The following is a 23,200-nucleotide window of genomic DNA, read 5'->3' as shown; positions in this document are numbered from 1 at the left end:
TTGGTCAGACCTCATCTGGAATATTGTGTCCAGTTTTGGGCACCACATTTTAAAAAAGACATCAACAAACTGGAGCAAGTTCAGAAAAGAGCGACCAGAATGGTGACCGGTCTGCAAACCCTGTCTTATGAGGAAAGGTTGCAGGATTTGGGAATGTTTAGTTTGCAAAAGAGAAGACTGAGAGGAGACTTAATAGCTGTCTACAAATATCTAAAGGGCTGTCACATTGTAGAAGGATCAACTTTATTCTCATTTGCACAAGGAAAGACTAGAAGCAATGGGATGAAACTGAATTGGAGGAGACACAGATTAGATATTAGAAAAAACTTTTTGACAGTTAGAGTGATCAATGAGTGGAACAGGCTGCCACGAGAAGTGGTGAGTTCTCCTTCAATGGAAGTCTTCAAACAGAGGCTGGACAGACATCTGACTGGGATGATTTAGCGAATCCTGCTTTGAGCAGGGGGTTGGACCAGATGGCCCAGGAGGTCCCTTCCAACTCTACGATTCTATGATTCTATGAGACCCCTTCACCTGATATCAAATTTGCGATGTCCTGGTTCTAAGAGCAGTGGGTTTTCTAGGTATTTCTGGATCACATGAACTTGGCCTTGGTTGTCAATGAAGTCTAGGAGTTGTGCAGCATCAGAGGATATAAGAATGCCTTCTCCTGCAAGAAAAGCAGAAAATCAAGGTCTTGTCAGAACAGAACATCATAATGCTAAAAAGTAACAACACAGAAGTCTGAACAAATTAAAATTTTAATGACAATTGGAAGTTTATAAAGCCTTTCCACAAGCAGGTTACTTGCTTTAGCAAAAAATAAAAAATGAAAAAAAAAACAGAAAAATCTGAAGCTTAGAAATATTACAAAGAGGATATGATGAAGTGGTAATGTGTCACCGCTGCTTCATTCATTACTATTGGTCTGCGGTAATAGTAATATGCAAGTGTGACTACCTGTCCCAAAGACAGTAGTTGAAGTTCTGTAAATGCAAGTGCACTACCGCTCCATACACAGCGACTTTGGGATGCCTGTTCTTATGATCTGTAGACGTCCTAATGGTGGCCCCAAGAATCATGCAATTGTGATGTTACATGTTGTTCATGGAAAAATCTATTAGGCTATGTGCACACGGTGCATTTTTGATGTGTTTTCGTGACGTTTTTTCCACGTGGAAATGGACCAAAAACACTATGGAATCCTTATGCAAGCTAATTCATTGACGATCTAGAAGTGTTGTGCACACGAACAGAAAATTTCCTTTGAGTATTTGCAATGCGTTTTTTTTTTTTTACTGCAGCATGTCAACTCTGTATTTCGGCAGCATTTTTCACCCATTGACTTCAATTGAGTTAGACAAGTCTGCAGCAAAAATGCACATATAAAAAGGTTTGCGGATTTGCTGAGTTTTTGTTTGCGTTTTCACGTACATCCTAAGGAATTTCCCACACTGTCATCAGTGTGACAGTGTGGGAAACACCGGCGCAGAGATTCTTATCAGCGGTAACATTACAGCCGGTAAGACAGTCAGTCAGAGCGCTGCGGGGTCACGCTGACAGATGTCAGCGTGACCCAGCAGCTGTGACCCGAAGTGATGACCTGCAGCAAAAATCTTACCACAGGTCAGCAGGTATGGGCTAATGAGACTACTGCTCCCATAGGGCTATCAGAAACCCAAAAGAGAAGACCAATTGTAAATCTGTCAACTTCCAAAAGGAAATCTAGAAACCAAACAAAAGTATTTCACAAGTTCATGCCAAAGTGCATAGTGCTGAAAAAAGCTATTACTGCATTACTGAAATAAATCTGTGGACCCGGGGTTTATTCCAAATAATTAAGCTTCATCTTCAGAATAAGATAGTGCTGTGGAAAGAATAGTGAGGGCCACTAATCACAGATCGACGCCCCCTTGGAAGAAGCGACAGTAGCGAAACGCGCGTCGGGGTCCTCCTCCCTGTGTCACCATTTGACAGGTACTTGCTGTGTTTTGCTATTTGCAGCCTTTTGGCTGATCTGTGATTAGTGGCCCTCACTATTCTTTCCACAGCAGAAGACTTGCTTCAACTACTGTGAACACCAAGCTTATGTTAATAGTGGGGAGATGGTGAGGTAGCCTTTCTGAATGTTTAGACTCACCTTTGGCACCTGATGAGGATTTGGCAATCCACACATTTCCTTTTTCACTCTCCTTTCTTCCATTAAATGATTCTAGAAATTCTTCTCGTTCATCTGTACGGGTGCTATTGATCAGATCTTGGAGCCCATTCCTTCCTTTTGCCACAGGAGATTTCGGACTGGTTGGGTAAATCACGTAGGATTCTGGGAACCATGTGCAGGACACAGAAAGCTCAGGACTTGTTTTGATTAATCTGTAAAAATAAATCAAAATATTCAAACTAAAATTTAAGATACTGACAGTGGTTCCAAGGTCATCCAGCATATTCACCGATCTTATCTACCGTAACTGTTACTGCCAGTGGTTCCAAGCTCATCCAGTATATTCACCAATCTTATCTACCGTAACTGTTATCCATGCATACTAATCCAACAAATACAGTACATATAGAGTAAAATATTCAAAAGACCAATATATTGCCAAGCTAGTAACCTAAAAGAAAAATTCTTGGTCTTTGGATAATTCACCAGACAATAAATTAGGAATGGTTATATATGTGGACCATTTATATGGATACACCTAAATAAAATGGGAATGGTTGGCGATATCAACTTCCTGTTTGTGGCATATTAGTATATGGGAGGGGGGAAACTTTTCAAGATGGGTGGTGGCCATTTTGAAGTCGGGTATTTTGGATCCAACTTGATTTTTTTACAATGGGAAGAGGGTCATGTGACACATCAAACTTATTGAGACTTTCACAAGAAAATGGTGTGCTTGGTTTTAACATAACTTTATTCTTTCATGAGTTATTTATAAGTTTATGACCTCTTATAAAATGTGTTCAAAGTGCTGCCCATTGTGTTGGACTGTCAATGCAACCCTCTTCTCCCACTCTTGACACACTGATAGCAACACAGCAGAAGAAATGCTAATCTAAGGGTTCCAATATCCGTTGTTTCAGATGCTGCACATCTCGTATCTTCACAGCATAGACAATTGCCTTCAGATGACCCTAAAGATAAAAGTCTAAGGGGGTCAGATCGGGAGACTTTGGTGGCCATTCAACTGGCCCACGACGACCAATCCACTTTCGAGGAAACTGTTCATGTAGGAATGCTCGGACCTGACACCATAATTGATGGTATGGTGTGGTATATGGGGTACAAAGAGAGTGGGGCCATTCTTCATCAGTGGAAACCTCAATGCCATTGGATATCTGAAATTGCTACATGATAATGTGTTTCCCTCTTTATGCACTGAAGATGGCACGTTCCCTGAGTTTTTCCAGCAAGATGGTGCACCACCACATTATGGGTGTCAGGTCCGAGCATTCCTACAAGGAATCTGACCCCCTTAGACTAGCATTTCTTCTGTGGTGTTGCTATCAGTGTGTCAAGAGTTGGAGAAGAGGGTTGCATTGACAACTTTGACACTTTATTTAGGTGTATCCATACAAATGACCCACCCTGTACAGTGTAGAAAATCCACTTTATATGGCAGATTCTATTAAGCAGATACTGGCTGCTGGGTGGGATAGCTTACACCCAATCTCTACAATCAATTACAAAATTAGGGCCTGGTCACACACTGAATTTTTGCAGTGGGTTTTCTTAGTAACGCATAGCAAAATATTACACCTAGACAGCCAAGAGGATACTGTATAAAGATCAATAGATCTATATTAAAAACTCTTATTCATCTGACAAAGTGGATATACCGTATATCCAAAAAAGAGCCCCTAAGGCTGTGTGCCCACGTTGCGCTTTTAGACGCGCTATTCTGCCGTAGAAACGCTTAAGAAAAGCATCCCATGTTATCATAATTTAATCCGCACATGTTGTGCTAATGCTGCGTCTTTTTCCACTGCGGAAAAAAACGCAGCATGTTCATTAATTTTGCGGAAACGCGTGCGTTTCAGCATACATATAGTTGTATTGCAAAAACGCATAGGAAAAACGAATGCTAAAACGCTTAACAAAAGCGTCAAAACCGCTTACAAATGCGCGACAAAACGCATGCATTTTCCCGGGAAGAGGGTGTGCGTTTTTGCTCAGGAATATTCTGCATCAAAAAAGCAACGTGGGCACATAGCCTTACAATATCAGGATACAGTAATATATTGGAGAAAGAGAAAAAGCAGGATGGCACTCACCGTTCATGTGAATCAAATCACTTTATTTCACATACACAAGGCATCAGCATAGGCACGGGAGCAATATGCTGGAAGACGGACAACAGCCGTTTCGCGCTCAATACGCTTCAACAGGTCCTATGCTCAGAATACAGATAATGCAAATAAAACACATGTGTGAATAATAACTCCTCCCCTTCACCTGAGCATGTCTTGTGACTCCTCTACCAATAAAACTCTTGAAAAAAAACAAAAAGAAAAAAAAAGATAAAAAACATTTCCCTCTACAGCACTATAATACAATTAAATGTATTTATTTTTTTTTTTTTAAATGTTCAAAGGAATACAGCCATATCTACCTTTTCATTTAATATATAACGGAGTATGTGGACGATATTTTTATAGTTTGGGACGGATCCAGAACAGATTTTGATTCATTTGTGGAATTTCTGAATTTGCATAATTGTATGAACATGAAATTTACATCTCATTTTGGGGGTTCCCAGATAGATATTCTGGACATCAGATTATTATTGGAAAATGGAATTTTGCGCACTATTATGTCAAAAATTCCCTACCTTTCAGCCAATTTCTCAGACTCAAAAAATTCAATAGCCATGAGGAGGGTTTCCGAAAACAAGCAGGTGAACTACACAGCAGATTCAGACAGAGAGGTTAACCTGTATCTATTTTAGACTCAGCTATATCAAGGGTTAATGATTCAGCGATCACTAATAATCAGAGCAGAAAGCAAAAGGAAAAACGTTTCGTGCTTGGTTTTACCTTCAACTCTATGGACAGACATATTAGAACTGTAATCAGACAGAACTGGCATCTTTTGGAAGGTGACAGAGATTTATTGGATGTGGTCGGCAGAGGTCCCCTGTTTGCAAGTAAACGGAGCACTAATCTCCGAGATTTGCTGGTAAAAAATAGATATCAAGATAAACGGAACAATTGGCTGGAATCCAGTAGGGAACTACAAGTGCAAGAATTGTCCTTGGTGCCCCTTTAAGCTGAGTGGAAAAACTGTAAAAATGGGATCTGTGTATCACGACGTAAAAGAATTTATCTCATGTAAAACTGCCTTTGTGGTTTATGTCCTATTTTGCCCATGCGGTTTTTTCAACATTGGCAAAACAATTCTGCCTCTTTACATCAGGTTAAGGGTGGTTTCACATTAGCGCTTTTGACGGTGCGCCGTGCGCGCCAAAATCAAACTTTTCGGTTTTGGCGCGCACGGCGCACCGTCAAAAGTGTGCAGCGCAGGTCAAAGCGCAACTAGCGCACGGCCTGCGCACGATCTGCGCACCCTATGCTAAAGATAGGGTGCGCCGATCGCAGGCGCCGCTGTGCACTAGGAGGCGGCGCTACAAGCAAGGGGCGGGCACGCCGGGCAGAGAGCCGGCTCGGGGGCGGAGCTACCCCCAGCCGTGCATGCGCTTAAAAAGCGCTAATGTGAAACCACCCTTAGAGAACATTTTAATTCAATTACCACAGGAAAAGGAGTCCCCAGACTTATAGAACACATGAGGAAATTCCATGGTGGAAATGCGGAGGCACTGCGTTTTGCTGGTATTGAAAGAGTTTCTGCACTGCAATATGGAGGGAATCATGATAAGCGTCTTTTGCAGGTTGAAGCTAGATGGATTCTCCGCACAAAAGCCACAGGTCCATTAGGGTTAAAGGAAAAGGTAGATATGGCTGTATTCCTTTGAATATTTAAAAAAATAAATAAATTTAATTGTATTATAGTGCTGTAGAGGGAAATGTTTTTTATCTTCTTGTGTTTTGTTTTTTTACATTAAAGAGTTTTATTGGTAGAGGAGTCACAAGACATGCTCAGGTGAAGGGGAGGAGTTATTATTCACACATGTGTTTTATTTGCATTACCTGTATTCTGAGCATAGGACCTGTTGAAGAGTATTGAGCGCGAAACGGCTGTTGTCCGTCTTCCAGCACATTGCTCCCGTGCCTATGCCGATGCCTTGTGTATGTGAAATAAAGTGATTTGATTCACATGAACGGTGAGTGCCATCCTGCTTTTTCTTTCTCCACAACGAAATGTTCTGTTTTTTCAATATGGGATTGAGCACCCGTTCCAAGTGGGATTAAGGTGTTTTTTATTAATGTGAAAAATATTTGTGCAGACATTCAGGGTATTTTTCCACACAACAGTGCCGGATATCTATTTTCTCAAATTGTGGACAGTAATATATTGCTCTCTTCACTAAAGGTGATAAGTTGTCAAAGAGATACAATTAGAATTTGTTAATATCTGAACATTAGTGATAGGACTGGAGAAATATATACCTTTGTGCAAAAAAAAATGCACTGAAAGGTAAAAAGACAAAACATGTGGATCTCACACAATTCACATGCAGACTGGCATCTGCTTTACATCCTCGGTCGAGGCCTTCAGATGAAACATTCCTTCATCTGCCCTGTTGTGCCCTCTGCATAGACTCCTGCTCTAACTGACATCAGTGCGAGGCCGATAGGAGGATTTCTAACGGCATTCGTGCTGACGTCAGTTAGGTAAAGGGAGTTCATTGGCTGTGAACACCCAGGACCTTTGTGACGACACTGCGACATCGTGATGATGTCACTGTCAGGTCTTAGGAGTTCACTATGAGACACTGAGCAGTAGTAGCAGACGCTGCTCAGTGTCTCTGCGGGATGGCAGCCTGCCATCTAGATATAGCAGAGCTAGACCAGTCGCAGAACAAATGGATTTTTATCTTCTCAGTGCACAGGTGAGGAGCTTTGCTTATTATTTTAATTCTCTTACAGGGGACAATGGCTTCACTGGAATAGACAATGTAGTGAGTATGGTTTAATTAAGACTGAATTGAAAGAATGAAACAGACTTTTAATCTAAGGACTTTATTCGGGGGGGAGGGGTCTTTTTATATGATATGACTAGGAGGTTAGTAATGGGGGCGTCTTATAGAGGCCTCTCCACCAACCTCTGGGCTTGATGTCACCAGATACTACAAAAGGTGACATCATCCCCCCGCGTCCCCTTCAACTATTACCCCACTTGCCACTGCACCAGGGCAAGTAGGAAGAGTAAGGCTAAGTGCCAGAATAAGCGTATCTTATAGATGCACCTTTTTTGGAGCGGCTGAGTTAATGTTTTTATCCTGGGGTGCCCAATTATCCATGGCACCTTCTTAGGTCATTAGTATCAGCATGCAGCTGTTTGCCTAGCCTTTATTAATTATAGGAGGACCCTACATAGTTTTTTTTTTTTTTTTGGGGGGGGTCCCCATTTCATTAACCAGTAAGAGCTAAATATACAGTTGTGAGGTGATATTAATAGCCTGGGAAGCTCCATGGGTATTATCCCCTTCACATGCTATAAACATCTGCCCCCCGCTGTCCGCTGTCCACTTCTCTCTGCTGGTTCTGAAAGTTACTCGGGAGCCCACACCATTTTTTCATAAAATAATTTAGCAATAAAATACATGTACAGTAAGCTACACAAGCACTGTACTAATTATACAGCTCTGGCAAAAATTAAGAGACCACTGCAGTTTTATAAAAATCAGCTTCTCTACATGTCTGACAGCCATTCCATTCCAGTGTCAGTTTAATTCCAAGCAGAGGACACCTCATTCTACTTAATGTGCTTCTGATTAGGTGATCACCTGAACCTAATCTTATTTAACGAAGGAAAGTATAAAAAAAACTCTGCTGTGGAGTTCACAATCCTTTTGCAATAGGGCAAGCTGGATGGCAGAACAAGTGCTAGTAATATCCCAAAAGTAATAGGAATTAAAAAATAGCTTTTAACCATGCCAAAGGAGTTGAAAAGAAAAGTCTTGAGTGCTGAAAACCACCATGGTTACTTACCGGTAGCTGGTTTTTCCGGAACCCATGACAGCACACCTGAGAGAGAGATCCGCCCCGCCAGGACAGGAACCTACTGAGATTTAAGGGGCGGCACCTCTCCCCCGCTTCAGTTGGTTACAGACCATGAGAGGACTTCCCAGTTAGTTACATGTTAATCCAACACCACATCACACAAATGCACCCTACTAATCGTGCACACCCATAAGGTAAAAATGGGAGGACTATACAGGTGCTGTCATGGGTTCCGGAAAAACCGGCTACCGGTAAGTAACCAAGGTGGTTTTCCCTTCACCCATGACAGCACACCTGAGAGGTTTTTGGAGACTTCGAAACACCTTAGGGAGGGACCACCGCTTGTAGCACCCTTCTACCAAAGGTTAAGTCAGCTGAGGGGGATAGGTTTAATCTATAGTGCTTAAAGAAGGTTGAAGGTGAGGCCCAGGTAGCGGCCTTACAAATTTGTTCAATCGATACCTCTGACTTTTCAGCCCAGGAGGTCGCCACGGATCTGGTGGAATGAGCCTTGATGCCGTCAGGAATCGGACCACCACTAGCTGAGTAGGCTACACTAATGCCTCCCTAATCCATCTGGCAATAGTCCCTTTTGAAACCCCATAGCCTTTCCTGGCACCTTGAAAAGCTACGAATAGGGACTGGGACATCCTCCATTGGCTAGTGACAGATATGTATTCTAGCAGGGCTCTCTTAACGTCCAAATTATGGAATTTTTCCTCCTCTCAGTTCTTTGGATTTTCGCAAAAGGATGGAAGGATAATTTCCTGACCTCGATGGAAATCTGATACTACCTTAGGTAAATAAGGGGGTCTGTTCCTAATATCACCCAGTCCTGAAAAATTTGTGTATAGGGTGGATTCACTGAGAGAGCCTGCATGTCGCTTACTCTACGGGCCGATGTAAGGGCCACTAAAATGATCATTTTTAGGGTAAGATATTTTATGGGTAGTTGTTGTAAAGGCTCATATGGTTCTTTTGTAAGGGCCTCTAGTACCAGGTTTAAATCCCACGGGGCTATTCTAGGTATTGGGATAGACCGATTGCAGGATTTGATAAATCTGGCTACCCATCTATTTGCTGCCAAGTTACAGTTATAGAGCGCACCTAGTGCAGATACCTGAACTTTAAGGCTGAGTTCACACGTGGCGTTTCCGCGGCAGTTTTAACCGCACGATTTTGCCGCGAAAAATAAGCATCCCATTCATTCCTATGGGATTCCGCAATGCTGTGCTAATGCTGCGGTTTTTACCACGGCGGAATTGTTTCGCGGTAAAAAACGCAGCATGCTCATTAATTTCGCGGAATGGCGGCGATGCCGCACCCATAGGAATGCATTGTTCTGCTTACTTTCCGCATGTGGCTGTGCACACCATGCGAAAAGTAAGAACATTTGCGGATGGTACCCACGGTCCAGAGGAGAGGAGACTGTCCTCCAGGCTTTGGGTACCATATCCCTGTAAAAAATAGAATTTAAAATAAAAAATATTGTTAACATAGTGTTTGACGAGTGTGACCAACTTTTTACTATTTTTTTTTTTTATATAGCGCTAACATATTCCGCAGCGCTTCACAGTTTGCACACATTATCATCACTGTCCCCGATGAGGCTCACAATCTAAATTCCCTATCAGTATGTCTTTAAAGTGTGGAGGAAACCGGAGTACCCGGAGGAAACCCACGCAAACACGGGGAGAACATACAAACTCCTTGCAGATGTTGTCCTTGGTGGGATTTGAACCCAGGACCCCAGCGCTGCAAGGCTGCAGCGCTAACCACTGAGCCACCGTGCTGCCCAATACTATTGAGGCCGCCTATGCGGCATCAATAGTAAAAGAATGTAAATAATAAAAAAAAATTATTATTGTCACCTTCCGACGTCCCGCGCAGCCTTCCCGCCTCTCTCCACGCTCCTGGTCCCAGTAAGCCTTTGCGAACGATGACGTCCGTTCTCGCGGGATCGCGAAGTCTCGCGGTCATTTGCGCGACGTCATCGCGACTGCGAGACGTCGCGATCCCGCGAGAACGGACGTCATCGCGGTAATTGTCGCAAAGGATTACTGGGACCGGGAGCGTGGAGAGAGGCGGGAAGGCTGCGTGGGACGTCGGAAGGTGACAATAATATTTTTTTTTTATTATTTACATTCTTTTACTATTGATGCCGCATAGGCGGCCTTAATAGTAAAAAGTTGGTCACACTCGTCAAACACTATGTTTGACGAGTGTGACCAACCTGTCAATCAGTTCTCCAAGCGATGCTACAGATCGCTTGGAAAACGCTAGCAATTCTGCAAGCTAATTAAGCTTGCAAAATGCTAGTTTTTCCGCGGGAAAAATCGCAGGAATTTAAAATGCTATTTTCCCGCGAAATGGATTTCCGGAATTCTCACGGTAATTTCCGCAAGAGTTCCGCTACGTGTGAACCCAGCCTTAGAGTGTTTACCACTAACCCCAGCTGTAATCCTGATTGTAAAAACTCCAAGATGGCACTAATCAGGGGATCTTGTTCTAACGGCTTACCTAGGAATTGCAGGAATTTATTCCATGTTCTGCAGTAGACCGGCTTCCTACTCTTTAGCAGGGTGGTGTGACATCCGTCTGCGAGTCTGGGCTGCAGTAAGACAGCACCCTGAGCAACCCCGATAGCCTCTACCCCTTTACAGGGATCTGGATTTACAGCAGAGGCCAGGAGGTAGCTGTCCGAATAAGAGCAGCGGACCAGAGCAGGACGGTCGCCAGAAAGGGGTTAAAAAACGGGACCAAAAGCGTTGTCAGGAATCCAACATAAATCCGGACTCCCTTTTTTCTTTTATCTTCCCATCTTCTTCTATCTGCCGGAGGACGACCCTTGTTGAATCTTGCTCTCCGAAAGGGCGGCCTTCTCTGATCTGCTGGGAATCTGGGAAAGCCTTTCTATCACTTGCTTTCTCCAAAATATCATCCAGATTTTTCCCTAAAAAAAAAAAAAACGACCATCGCATGGGAGAGAGCACAGTTTAGACTGTAGGTCACCTGGACAGCCTTTAAGCCACAACGCGCATCTGGCGGCATTTGATAATCCTGCCGCGCTGTCAACCTCAGAGTCCGCCAAAAAAGCTGCTGCTCCATGCAGAAGATACATATCTGCCAGTATTTTTTCTCTTGGGACCTTTGACGCTAGTCTCTCTTCTAATTGCTGAAGCCAAACCATTAGGGAACGCGCGCTGTGCAGGTGCCCGCTATTGCCGGCTTCAATCCTCCTGCTGCTGCTTCCCATGCATGCCTTAGATAGGAATCCGCTTTTTTGTCTAGCGGGTCCCTAAGAACCCCCCGAGTCTTCCAAGGGCAGAGCCGATTTTCTGGAAGACCTGGACACCGCTGCGTCGATCTTTGGGACTTTGTCCCATATTTCTGCGTCCTAATGCTCAAAGGGGTACCGTCTCTTAGAGGAGGAGGGAAGAGCCCCAGATCTCTCGGGTTTCCTCCATTCTCTCTCAATGAGTGCCTGGACCTTTTCATTAACCGGAAAGGTCCATTTTTTCCTCTCGTAGTCCCTCAAACATGACATCCTCCAAGGATTTAGCAGCTTTTTTTTCCTGTAGGCCCATTGTTGCCCTGATGGCCTTGAGGAGAGCATCTGTGTCTTCTACCGGAAAACATGGCTTACCACCCGTGTCACTGTCTGAGGAGTATGAGGAGGATGGGTGTTCGGTCTGAGACAAGGCCGATGAGGAGCCTGACGTGGAACTAGGAGGATTCTTCCTACTCTTTTTCCCTTTTTTCAATAAGGCCTTAATTGATCCTTCCATCTCTGACCTAATGGCCGATATAAGGTTGGATGCGAAACTAGGCGCTTCTTCTGCCATGGTTCGCTGGATGTAACTGGCGCAGAGGTCTTTCTGCCAGTCTCTTGCTAGGGGGCTTTTACATATGGCACAATCCCTATTGTTCTTCTTACTCCCCGCTTTCTTAGGCTTTTCCTATGGGGTTAAACATACAACAGGGAACCCCTATTAACAGAATGCTAGCATTCACGAAGATCACTCACCACCCGTAATCAAGGGTACCGGACTCGGAGGCTGTGTCGGAGCACGAGATCTGTGATCTCTCGATCTTGAGGAGTCCCCCGACTTGCGGCTGGGGCGACTGCTGCTTGAATGGCTTCCATGCTTGCGGCCGGAGGACTGCGATGGAGGCAGAGTAGGTGGAGACGGCGATCGCTCCTGCTCTGACTCCATGTTTGACCGCCTGCCATGCCGCCTCCGTCCTGGTGGGTGTCTCCTCCCCCTGCGACCGCCGGCCGACCGCTTCGGAAAAGCCGGCGTCACACCAGGCGCCATGACACCATCGCCTAGCTGACGTTAGTCGGCGCGCCCATGATCCCTTGCGTCACTGACATCAGCGGCCGGAAGACGCCCGCGGCTCTCCCCCGCTAGGTGCTCTGGGGGAGCGAGACTGCGGGCATGGACGAGGGGAGGGAGGCACGGTGGAGCCTCCAGGAGCCGCCACGCACGCCCACACGAACCCGGAACCCCAGGGGTCACCGGGGACTGCGCTTCAAGGACCGGACGGCCGGTGCTACAGGTGAGGCACCCTGTTCTTCCCGCGCCGGGACGGGCCTGGGACCTTAACCCATGATAGGCACCGCTGACAGTGGGATTCCCTTCCAGGACAAGAACCCAAATGAAGTGGGGGGAGAGGTGCCGCCCCTTATATCTCAGTAGGTTCCTGTCCTGGCGGGGCGAATCCCTCTCTCAGGTGTGCTGTCATGGGTTAAGGGAAAAGAAAGGCTCAATTCTGGTTTTACTAGTTGAGGGATGCAGTGAACGTCATGTTGCCTTCATTCTTAAAATTTCTAAGACAGCAGTCCATTACAACAAGGTCAAGCAGCAGACATTGAGGACAAGAAAGCTACAGACCAGCAGAGGGCGAAAATGACTCTCCACTGATCGGAATGACCGTCATCTTATTCCCTCTCTGCATTTAATGGGTTAAAATTGCAGGCAAAAAAAAAAAAAAAATCAAAGAATTCACATGCTGTGGATTTAAACACACAGCAAATCCTGAAAGGAAAAATACTGATCATGTGCCCAGCAATTCAGGATTCTCATTGACTTTGTTGGCATAAGGATTCCCTAGCGTTTATGGGACAATTTCAGGCAGAAAAACCACACCATACAACGAACCATGTACACACAATCTTAAAGCACTTGCAGCAGAAATTTCTGAACCAAAACTGCATCTCTTGGAAGGAGAAATGTTGCATAAAAATACATGATTTTTTTTTTTTTTTTAAAAACACGTTTGTTTTTTTTCTCCCAAGTGAAGCTTCAAATCTGAAAAAATGCAACATGTGAACATACCCTAATTGTACCTACTTTTTTTCCTTCATGATTTAACCCCTTCTTTACCAATGACTGAATAGTACATCGGTAAGAATCCCCTGCTTTGAGGTGGGCTCCGGCAGTGAGCCCACCTCAAAGCCGAGACATGTCAGCTGTTATAGACAGCTGACATGTGCCTGCAATAGGCACGAGCAAATTCGCCATCCGCCCGCGCCTATTAACTAGTTAAATCCCGCTGTCAAAGGTGACAGCGGGCATTTAAATAGCACTTCCGGCTGACGGGCTGGAAGTGAGCTCATCGCCAACCCCCGTCACATGATCGGGGGTCGGCGACGCATTGCCCTAACAACCAGAGGTCTCAGAGACCTCTGTTTGTTGCAGGTAGATCGCTTTGAGCGCCACCTTGTGGTCGGCGTTCAAAGCACTACAGTAAATCTGCTATATATGGGCAATCTGCGGCTATGGAAGTAAAAAAAAAAAGTTTAAAAATGAAAAAACTAAAAAGTTCAAATCACCCCCCTTTCGCCCCAATCAAAATAAAAAAAAAAAAAAAAGCGTTACCCCGCAATTTAGGGAGAAAAAAAAATTCAAAATGCCAGAATTACGTTTTTTTGGTTGCCGCGACATTGCATTAAAATGCAATAACGGGCGATCAAAAGAACGTATTTGCACAACAGTGGGATCATTAAAAACATCAGCCCGGCACACAAAATAAGCCCTCACCCGACCCCAGATCATGAAAAATGGAGACGCTACGGGTCTCAGAAAATTGCGCAATTTTTTTTTTTTTTTTTAGCAAAATTTGGAATTTTTTTTCACCACTCAGATAAAAGACAACATAGACATGTTTGGTGTCTATGAACTTGTAATGACCTGGAGAATCAAAAAACAAGTGTGGGATTGCGCGACATGGTAATACCAATGATGTCGTTTAAAAGTACAACTCGTCCCGCAAAAAATAAGCCCTCACATGGCGATATTGACGGAAAAATAAAAAAAAAAAAGTTATGGCTCTAGAAAGAAGGGGAGCGAAAAACGAAAAATTGACAAAAGCTCCAGGAATTAAGGGGTTAAGCAATACAATTTCTCACAATAGTTCACATTGTATGAGGCTTATGTCATGTATAGATTTTTTTAATTTAATAGAAAAGCCTAAGGGAAAACACCATATGTACAGCATGATGTGTATTAAAAAATTGCACAAGTGTTCTATTTAAAAAAAAAAAAAAAAAAAAAATGCACTGTTTACAGTTCAATATTTTTCTACTGATTTAGAGCCACCATCTAGCCAAAGTGATATTTTGCTGCCTTTAACTTAAAAATCTGAGCGAGGACACTTACTTTACTAAGGAAGCTTTACGACAAAGTTTATCTGCTCCACGATAGTAATTTACCAGCTGCACAATGCCAGGCTCATGTCCTACAGAACAAACAAAAAGACATCAGATAAGACAGGTTGCAGTGTCAGCAGCCCTATTTGTATTCATCACTTGCTGGCTGCCATTTTACTGCCATTTTTATACAGTTACAGCAAGAAAACACAATGAGACAATAAATACAGTCACACAAGTTTGTCTGCTGCCGCATCAAGAAGTGATCTGTGCTGGTGCTGCTGCGCACACATCTGCATGCAAAGGAGAAGAAAAAAGCAGTAATAAACTTCTAATTTGGGATGAGCAAACCCGAACCGGCACGTTCAGGGTTCGTACCGGACAGTATTGAGACACACACTTTTTACTGTATGTCCGGTTTCCTGTTCGTGCTCGTCAGTATAGTAAAGCTAGGTGAAAGGCTGCAGAGTGGCCAATCAACAAGCTTTTAGACTGTGGGCAGTTCTGGAGCAATCACAGCCATGCCAAGTACTGCGCCATTTTGCTAGAGAAAACAAAAAAAAAAAAAAAAAAAAGGCTCCATCAAGATGATGCCGGCGGCACCTGCACAGCAGCATCATCTATGGGAACGCGATAAATGTACTGCGTTTTTTCTTCTCACAATACTATATATGACTAAATAATAAATGCATATAGGCATATTGTATAGCTACAGCAAAGGAGCCGCCGCTACTAACATTGACCTACAAAGCCTCCATAATCAGTCTGATAGAGATAGATATATATATATATATATCTCTATCTCTGATCTAATCTCCCACCATGTAAAAGCTGGTCCTCCCAAGACCTTCTTCTCTCCTCCACAATCATACGATCCTCATCCAATCACCTGAAAGACCTTCCCATAGTAACCCCCATCCTGTAGAATTCTGTGGCCCTATGCATCTGATTATCCCAAACATTCTGGAATTTCAAGCGGATCTTGAAAACCCATGTGTTCAGAACAGTTTACAGACTGCAATGACCCCGCTGCCACCTCACCAACACCAGAGCTGCAGCAGCCCCCAAACCTTCCGTCTCCTTCCCCATTATCCTGCAGAATATAAGGCCACAAGGGCTGGGTCCTCTCCCCTCTGTACCTGTCACTATTAGTCTGTTCACTGTAATTTCTATTTGTTGTGTATGTAACCTCTCCTCGTGTAAAGCACCATGGAATTAATGGTGCTAGGAAGAAGAATAATCCTCCGCATGATGTGCCACTTAGTCATCACCCTTGTCCTCCTCCTAGACTACACAGCAGAAAGCTGCAGCAGCTGGCACTTGTGTATTATCATCATCATCGTGATGCTGTGGTCCGCTGACCCTTTGCACTACCCTTCCCATGTACTCATATTCCAACAGAACAAGTGGTTGGGCATCAGCGCACTCAATTTCTTCAGTTGTTGGTCAGGTCCAGATTGATGGCCCACGGAACCACAGCCAGCAGTTACCAAAAAGCAGAAGAGACTGCTGCATGATTTTAGGCTCAGACTGTTTGCCCGATTTGCAAGGGGGTGAGGCGGAAAACAGATACCCATGAGCTGCAGGTGAAAAATCTGCGCTTTCAACAGGTGGACGGATGGAAGTCTAAGCAAAGGAACTGAAGGCACTCTCAACCAATCAATCTAATATCACCACTACCATAGCTCCCAACCGTCCAGGCGGGACAATCCCGTTTTTGCTCTGCCCACCCGCTGTCCCGCCCTGGACTATTTTTCTGACACTACAGGGAGATAAGCCGCACGCCCCCCCATGCACCGACCCCATTTTCGCCCTCCCAGAGACCCACCGCAGCCTCTCACAGCCAGCAATGACGTCGCTAGGCTGTTCTCTATGCGCACAGTCCCTGTGATGAGGTCACAGGAGGGGGAAGAGTCAGGGGCCCCATGATCAGAAGCCTCAGTGTATGCAGGACTCTGCTGTGCTAATTGTCATGGCGCTAGACGAAGTAAGTTTGTGTGGGCTCAGGAGGGGTTTAAAGGGTGGATGTAGCGGGGCCACGCGTGTGCAAGGTGTACGGAGCGGGGCCGCGCGTGTGCAAGGAGTACGGAGCGGAGCCGAATGTGCACAAGGTTTACGTAGTGGAGCCTTGTGTGCGCGAGGTGTATGGAGCAGAGCTGTGTGTGTACAGGGCATACAAAGCAGAATCTTGTGTGTATGAGGTGTGTGGAGCCATGCCTGTACAAGGTGTATGATGGGGAGCATTCATACCTCCCAACTGTCCCGGATCCAGCAGGACAGTCCCAATTTTGAGTCTGCCCCACTGCCCCGGCCGGGAGGTTATTTTTCCCCACGGACACAGGAGTACACGGCCGAAAATTCACACATGACTTTCCGCCAGAAACGACGTGCTGGAAGCTGACTGGAAATAAGGTAATTTCCGGAGGAGGTTGTGATGGAACCATGGAGTTACTTACTGGAATGCTTCAGATCCATCACCGTGTTCTCCTGAGACAGCAGGATCGCCTTCGACTCAGGGATGTTGGCCATCTGAGCGGATGATGCTATGTCCTCCATCAGGAGGCTCAGGTGAGCACTACAATGTGAGCCGGGCTGCTATAGTATCTTTAGTTCTCTCTCTGTTTCTCTTTCTTTCCCCACTTCCTTTCTCTCTCTGTTCTCTTTCTTTCTCTGTTTTTTCTTTCACTCTTTTGCTCTGTTCTCTCTTCTTTTTTCTCTTTCTTTCCCTCTCTGATCTTTCCTCTCTCTCTCTGTTCTTTCTTTTCCTCAGTACCAGTCAATGTGCCAACAGTACAGCCACTGTACCCTCAGTACCAGTCAGTGTGATCAGCAGTGCTAAATGGGTGTAGTTGGGGCGTGGACAAGGGGGTGACTAGTTGTGAAATGAGTGTGATTGGGGTGTGGCCTAAAATTTGCAACCTTTGTCCCTCTTTCCCTTCTTCAGAAAGTTGAGAGGTATGCCTCTACTTGTTCTGGCGTCACTTTTCATCCAGCAGTACTTGTGCCTACGAAATTACGCAGAACGTCCTGACGCCTGCTTGCACCAGACCAAGAGGTTTCATGAGCAAGCAGTGCGGTGGAGTCTGTCAGTCAAACCTCCAACTCCTCAATTTCCCTGACTCTGGCTCCACAGCCCGACCTCACTACTGAGCATCTGCAGCACAGATTCATCTCAGCTAAAAGCCCAGATTCCTAGATCAGGAACAGAACAGACATTTATAACTGAACTACTGTACCGAATTTTAGAAGCTGAAGTCATTTCATTTTATACAGACTGTCACGATAATGTGAATATGATCTATGATTTCCCTTATTAGCACACCTTCCGAAATCTTCCTCTCTCTACACTTTTCTAGAACGATCCATGGCTGTCACACACATGCTGCAGATGTGACCCCCCCTCACCAGGGGAGATTTCTTCACTCGCAGCCTGTAACACTGTCCACCCCCCTTTGCACCCCCCGCCGCCTTCTCCAGCCACGTTATGATAACTATAAGTTTACATAGCAAATCTATAACTCTGAAAAAAAGGGGAGGGCGGTGGTAACTCAACCCCTTTTAGTGGTGTCACAGCCTACAAGTATAAGTTACTGCCAGTCAGCCCAGGCCTCAGTCACTGCCTGGGAAGCTATTGCAACAAGACCTCCAATGCATTTTGATGTGTCGCCCCCTCCCCTGTCAGCATGGTTAGCCTGGAATGATCTAAGCAACATGTGAGTGTTTGTTTTAATCCTCTTTATTTTGTAATTGCTTTGTACATACTTTAATTGTCTCACATTGTAAAATCTTTTCATACCTTTTGAAAATACTGGCTACCTTTTTGGAGTAAAATATATAATTATTAGTCTCTCGATGCTCTATAAGGAATTTGCATGTGCCTGAAATTACGCTACTAATTTGGGTTGGCTTCCGACCCCCTTTATTAATTTTAAATATTAATAGAGTAATCGGAGATGGTGGCAGCAAAGTGTGTTCTGGGCTAGGTGGGTAATCTGGCAGTGATGGAACAGGTTTTATAAGCTGATTGTCAGGCTGTGGCCAGAGCATTTATAATTCCCTCACTGCAGCGTGCCTGATAGCCAGTCCACAGTGAAGCAGCCCATCCGGTGACCAAATATCCTAGGTGCAGTTCTCTGACTGACCTGATGGTAAGGGGGGAGCCAGATAGCTGCAAGCTCCAAAGCGGAACCAGAAAGTGGGATATACATAAATCCCTGCAGTTCGTGACGTATTGCTAATAGCGGTGGGATAACTACAATAAGCCCCTGCTGTAAATTGATAGGTCAATAGCCTTGTTTGCTGTTTTCATCACATTCATAACCAAGATAAGCCCTCCTGCACATGTGATAGTTGTGTGCCGGCTAAAGGTTACCCCCTTTTCATGACAGACTCCATCACAAAAGCAGTGTTGAATGCCTCCTCCCCTGCCACTTCCACCTGCACCGCCACATTCACCTCTATGGCTGGTTTCACACTTGTGGGTTTTTTTGCGCTGTTTTTTCGCGCAAAAACCGCATGCTTTTTTTTCCCTATTCTCAACATGGGTGCACGTGCGTTTGTACGTGCTTTTTTGTAGTGTGCGCTCGGGCGCACAAAATGCACTGTTGCATTTTGAGCGTCCGACTTGCCCCCCCAAAAAAACGCATGCTATGCGTTTTTTTTTTCACCTAACCACCCATTATAGTCTATGGGTGCACTGACGTGCTCATGTTAATGCGCACGTCCGCATGCGGGTTTTTTTAAAACGTGTGCAAAACTTCAAAAAACGCACGAAAACGCAAGATGTGTTTTTTATGTGCGTTTGCACTGCGCACAGTGCAAAAAAACGCAAGTGTGAAAGTAGCCTACCACCTGGTTCAAGATTATTTACGTTATTTTTTTTTTTTTTAATTCTGTGTCATTTTAAATCATTTCCCTATCCACATTTGTTTGCAGGGCAATTGTCCTGCCGTTACCCCCATTTAGATTACTTTTGCAGCCCCCTAGCCCTGACTGACCATTTTACAGCTATTTCAAGTTCGAGGTAAAGTTTGAACTCGAACATCCATGGGTTTGCTCATCTCTACTTCCGATCTGACTTGTCCCCAGCTAGTGACTAGACATGCTCCTGCTAGACTGAAGCAGCAGGAGCTTTGACTCCACACCATAAATTTACTACGGCAAAGCCCAGGACCAACAGATGTAATTACTGTATTTGGTCATTATTTGTTTATAGGAAACCAGTCAGCAGGTTTTTTTTCTATGTAATCTGACAGCAGCATGAGGTAGAGACAGAGACCCTAATTCCTGCGATATATCACTTAACCCGTTCATGACCGGAGATTTTTTCGATTTTTAGGTTTCGTTTTTCGCTCCCCTCCTTCCCAGAGCCATAACATTTTTATTTTTCCGTCAATATGGCCATGTGAGGGCTTATTTTTTGTGGGAGGAGTTGTACTTTTGATACGACATCATTGGTTTTAGCATGTCGTGTACTCGAAAACGGTAAAACAATTCCAAGTGCGGTGAAATTGCAAAAAAAAGTGCAATCCCATACTTGTTTTTGCTAGGTTCAATAAATGCAAAAACTGACCTGCCATTATGATTCTCCAGGTCATTACGAGTTCATAGACACCAAATATGTCAATATTCTCATTTATCTAAGTGGTGAAAAAAAAATTCCAAAGTTTGCTAACAAAAAAAAAAAAAAAAAAAAAAAAAAAAAAGTGCAATTTTTCAAGACCCGTAGCGTTTCCATTTTTCGTGATCCGGGGTCGGGTGAGGGCTTATTCCTTGCAGGCCGAGGTGACATTTTTAATGATACCACTTTTGTGCAGATACGTTCTTTTGATCGCCAGTTATTGCATTTTAATGCAATGTCGCGACGACCAAAAAAACGTAATTCTGGCGTTTTGAATTTTTTTCTCACTACGCCGTTTAGCAATCGGATTAATGCTTTTTTTTTCATTGCTAGATCGGGCGATTCTGAACGTGGCAATACCTAATATGTGTGTGATTTTTTTTTTTTTTTTTAATAGTTTTATTTTGATTGGCGCGAAAGGGGGGGTGATTTGAACTTTTAGGTTTTTATTTTTAAACTTTTTTTTTTAACTTTTGGCATGCTTCAATAGACTCCCATAGGAGGCTAGAAGCATGCACAACCCGATCGGCTCTGCTACATATGGGAGATGAGCAGATCGCCCATATGTAGCAGATTTACTGTAGTTCTTTGAGCGCCGACCACAGGGTGGCGCTCAAAGCGATCTGACTGCAACAATCAGAGGTCTCTAGTTGTCCAGGTGTAGGTAACAGCAGGTACGCAGGATGCAGTGACGAGACGCAAGACTGAATTGAACTTTGGCTAAAGAACTTTTATGAATTTAAGCTGCTAGGGCTATGCTAAGCAACCAAAAACAATAACAGCGATTGTCCTCGCAGGGACTCAACACAAACAAACACTTTAAAAGGGATCATGACTAACTCGGCAAAGGTCGGTTACTATAGGGCCGCGATACGGCCGACTACGGGTCCTTATTTCTTATAGTGTCACTTATCCGTCCTGATGTCCCTCGGCGTCTCTGATGAGGCTGCTTTGGTGTCGCAGCCGCTGGGCCCAGCTGCTGAGGATCTGTCGTAGTCTTCGGGCGCCCAGCAGGAGTTGGGGCACAACAGGCCCTGAGGAAATCCTTGGATGAGGTAACCCCCTGTAGAAACAGCGGAGTTCTGGTCGTGAGCGAGTTCAATGAGAATCCGGTCTCCAAACAGGGTTGTGTCACAGTTACCAGGAGTGTCAGTTGGTAGTCTACGTGCACGGCCTGAGCCTAGGCAAAGTGTTTCTCTGTAAGCGAGGAGTAGGCCCCAACTGCAGTGGGGTGACGTCCACTGCGGCCGATGATGAAGAGGCCGCAGCCGCGGGCTGAAGTGAAGCGGCAGCGGGCAGGCCGTGGGCTGGAGCAGCAGCGGACCAGCCGCCACAGGTTGCAGCACAGTGGTAATAGCTGCGGACGACCGTGGGCGGGAAGTGACCCCGGATCGGAGTGAAGCGACAGCGGGCAGGCCGCAGCCGCGGGCTGGAGTGGAGCAGCAGCGGACCAGCCGCCACAGGCTGGAGCACAGCAGTAACAGCTGCGGACGACCGTGGGCGGGAAGTGACCCTGGATCTGAGTGAAGCGACAGTCTTTTGGTAGCAAGTTCGGTGCTTACTCTCCGCAGGCCACTGTAAGTCTCCCCTCTGCAGATGGTCTCCTCTCTGGCTCTCTCAAACTCCCACAGCTTCTTGCTCCGTGTCTGCCTCTCCACCAACTGACTCCCCTGCGCGCTCCCTGTCCCTTTTATACTCACCCCTCCCCTTGCTGTCCTGTCACTCTCAGCCGTCCACTCTCCTCCTTCGTTCCCCGGGTCCTGTTTCCTTAGGAACCAAGATGGCGGTCCCCTTGATTCCGGCCCGGACAATCTACAGGGGCCCTCCTCCCTACACAGGCAACGCGTCGCTGACCCCCGATCACGTGACAGGGGTCGGCGATGAGCTCAGTTCCGGCCCGGCAGCTGTTTATAACAGCTGACATGTCGCGGCTTTGAGGTGGGCTCCAGCGTCTGACTGCTGACGTACTATCCAGTCAGCGGTCAGAAAGGGGTTAATTTACTGGGTGCAGCAGTTAAGAAATTCAGTTTTCTCTGCTGCTTATTTAGCAGACCTCAGACGTTGAGCCCTGTATAAGACCATTCACACTGCTTGGCAGATTTCTGCCAATATACATTGTGCACAGAAATCTGCCAATTAGTAGTGGGGTCGTGGATTGGACAAGACACGATGGCAGCTTGTCTTCTAGTGATAATCTCCTGCTGATAAAATATTGATTGTATTGAAACAGTGCAGTGACACATAGCTGGAATAAGGGTCTCTGCCCCTACATCAAGGTGCTGTCAGATTAGATGGCAAAAATTTGCTGTATTCGAGAACGTACAGCCATTGACACTGGTAACAATTGACCAGTGGGGGTGTCAAGTGTGTCACCAGCATTGATCAGATATTGTTGGGCTATCCAAAGGATAAGCCATCATTGAAAAAAAAAAAAATAGTGACCAAAACCTTTTATTAAAAAATTTATTAAAAAAGAAAAACTGAAATATCACAAGGTCATAAGTATTCAGACCCTTTGCTCAGTATTGAGTAGAATCATCCTTTTGAGCTAGTACAGCCATGAGACTTGAGGGCTGCAGTGATAGTTGACTTTGTGGAACTTTCTCCCTACTGCATCTGTGGAGCTCAGCCATGGTGATCTTGGGGGTCTTCTTTACCTCTCTCACCAAGGCTCTTCTCCCACGATTGCTCAGTTTGTCTGGACGGCCAGGTCTAGGAAGACTTCTGGTGGTCCCAAACTTCTTCCATTTAAGGATCATGGAGGCCACTGTGCTCTTAGGAACATTGAGTACTGCCGGAAT

The 23,200-nt window shown here is 45.1% G+C and overlaps 1 protein-coding gene across 1 annotated transcript in view; it reads right to left on the bottom strand.

The window, feature by feature from the left end:
• The window catches only part of TTL (tubulin tyrosine ligase), a 68,669-nt gene that overhangs the window by 34,964 nt on the left and 10,505 nt on the right, over positions 1–23,200 (bottom strand). The window contains exons 2-4 of the mRNA XM_073545160.1: positions 14,790–14,868; positions 2,141–2,373; positions 535–670 (exon numbers count right to left, since the gene is read on the bottom strand). Coding sequence (XP_073401261.1) covers positions 535–670; positions 2,141–2,373; positions 14,790–14,868 — 448 coding nt within the window. The remainder of the gene's footprint in view (positions 1–534; positions 671–2,140; positions 2,374–14,789; positions 14,869–23,200) is intronic.

The sequence above is a fragment of the Dendrobates tinctorius genome, unplaced genomic scaffold (assembly GCF_039654945.1).
Source record: "Dendrobates tinctorius isolate UK_male_01 unplaced genomic scaffold, ASM3965494v1 ptg000140l, whole genome shotgun sequence".
NCBI lineage: Eukaryota > Metazoa > Chordata > Amphibia > Anura > Dendrobatidae > Dendrobates > Dendrobates tinctorius.
Note: the sequence above shows the minus strand (reverse complement) of the source record. Positions and strands in the feature narration are given on the sequence as shown.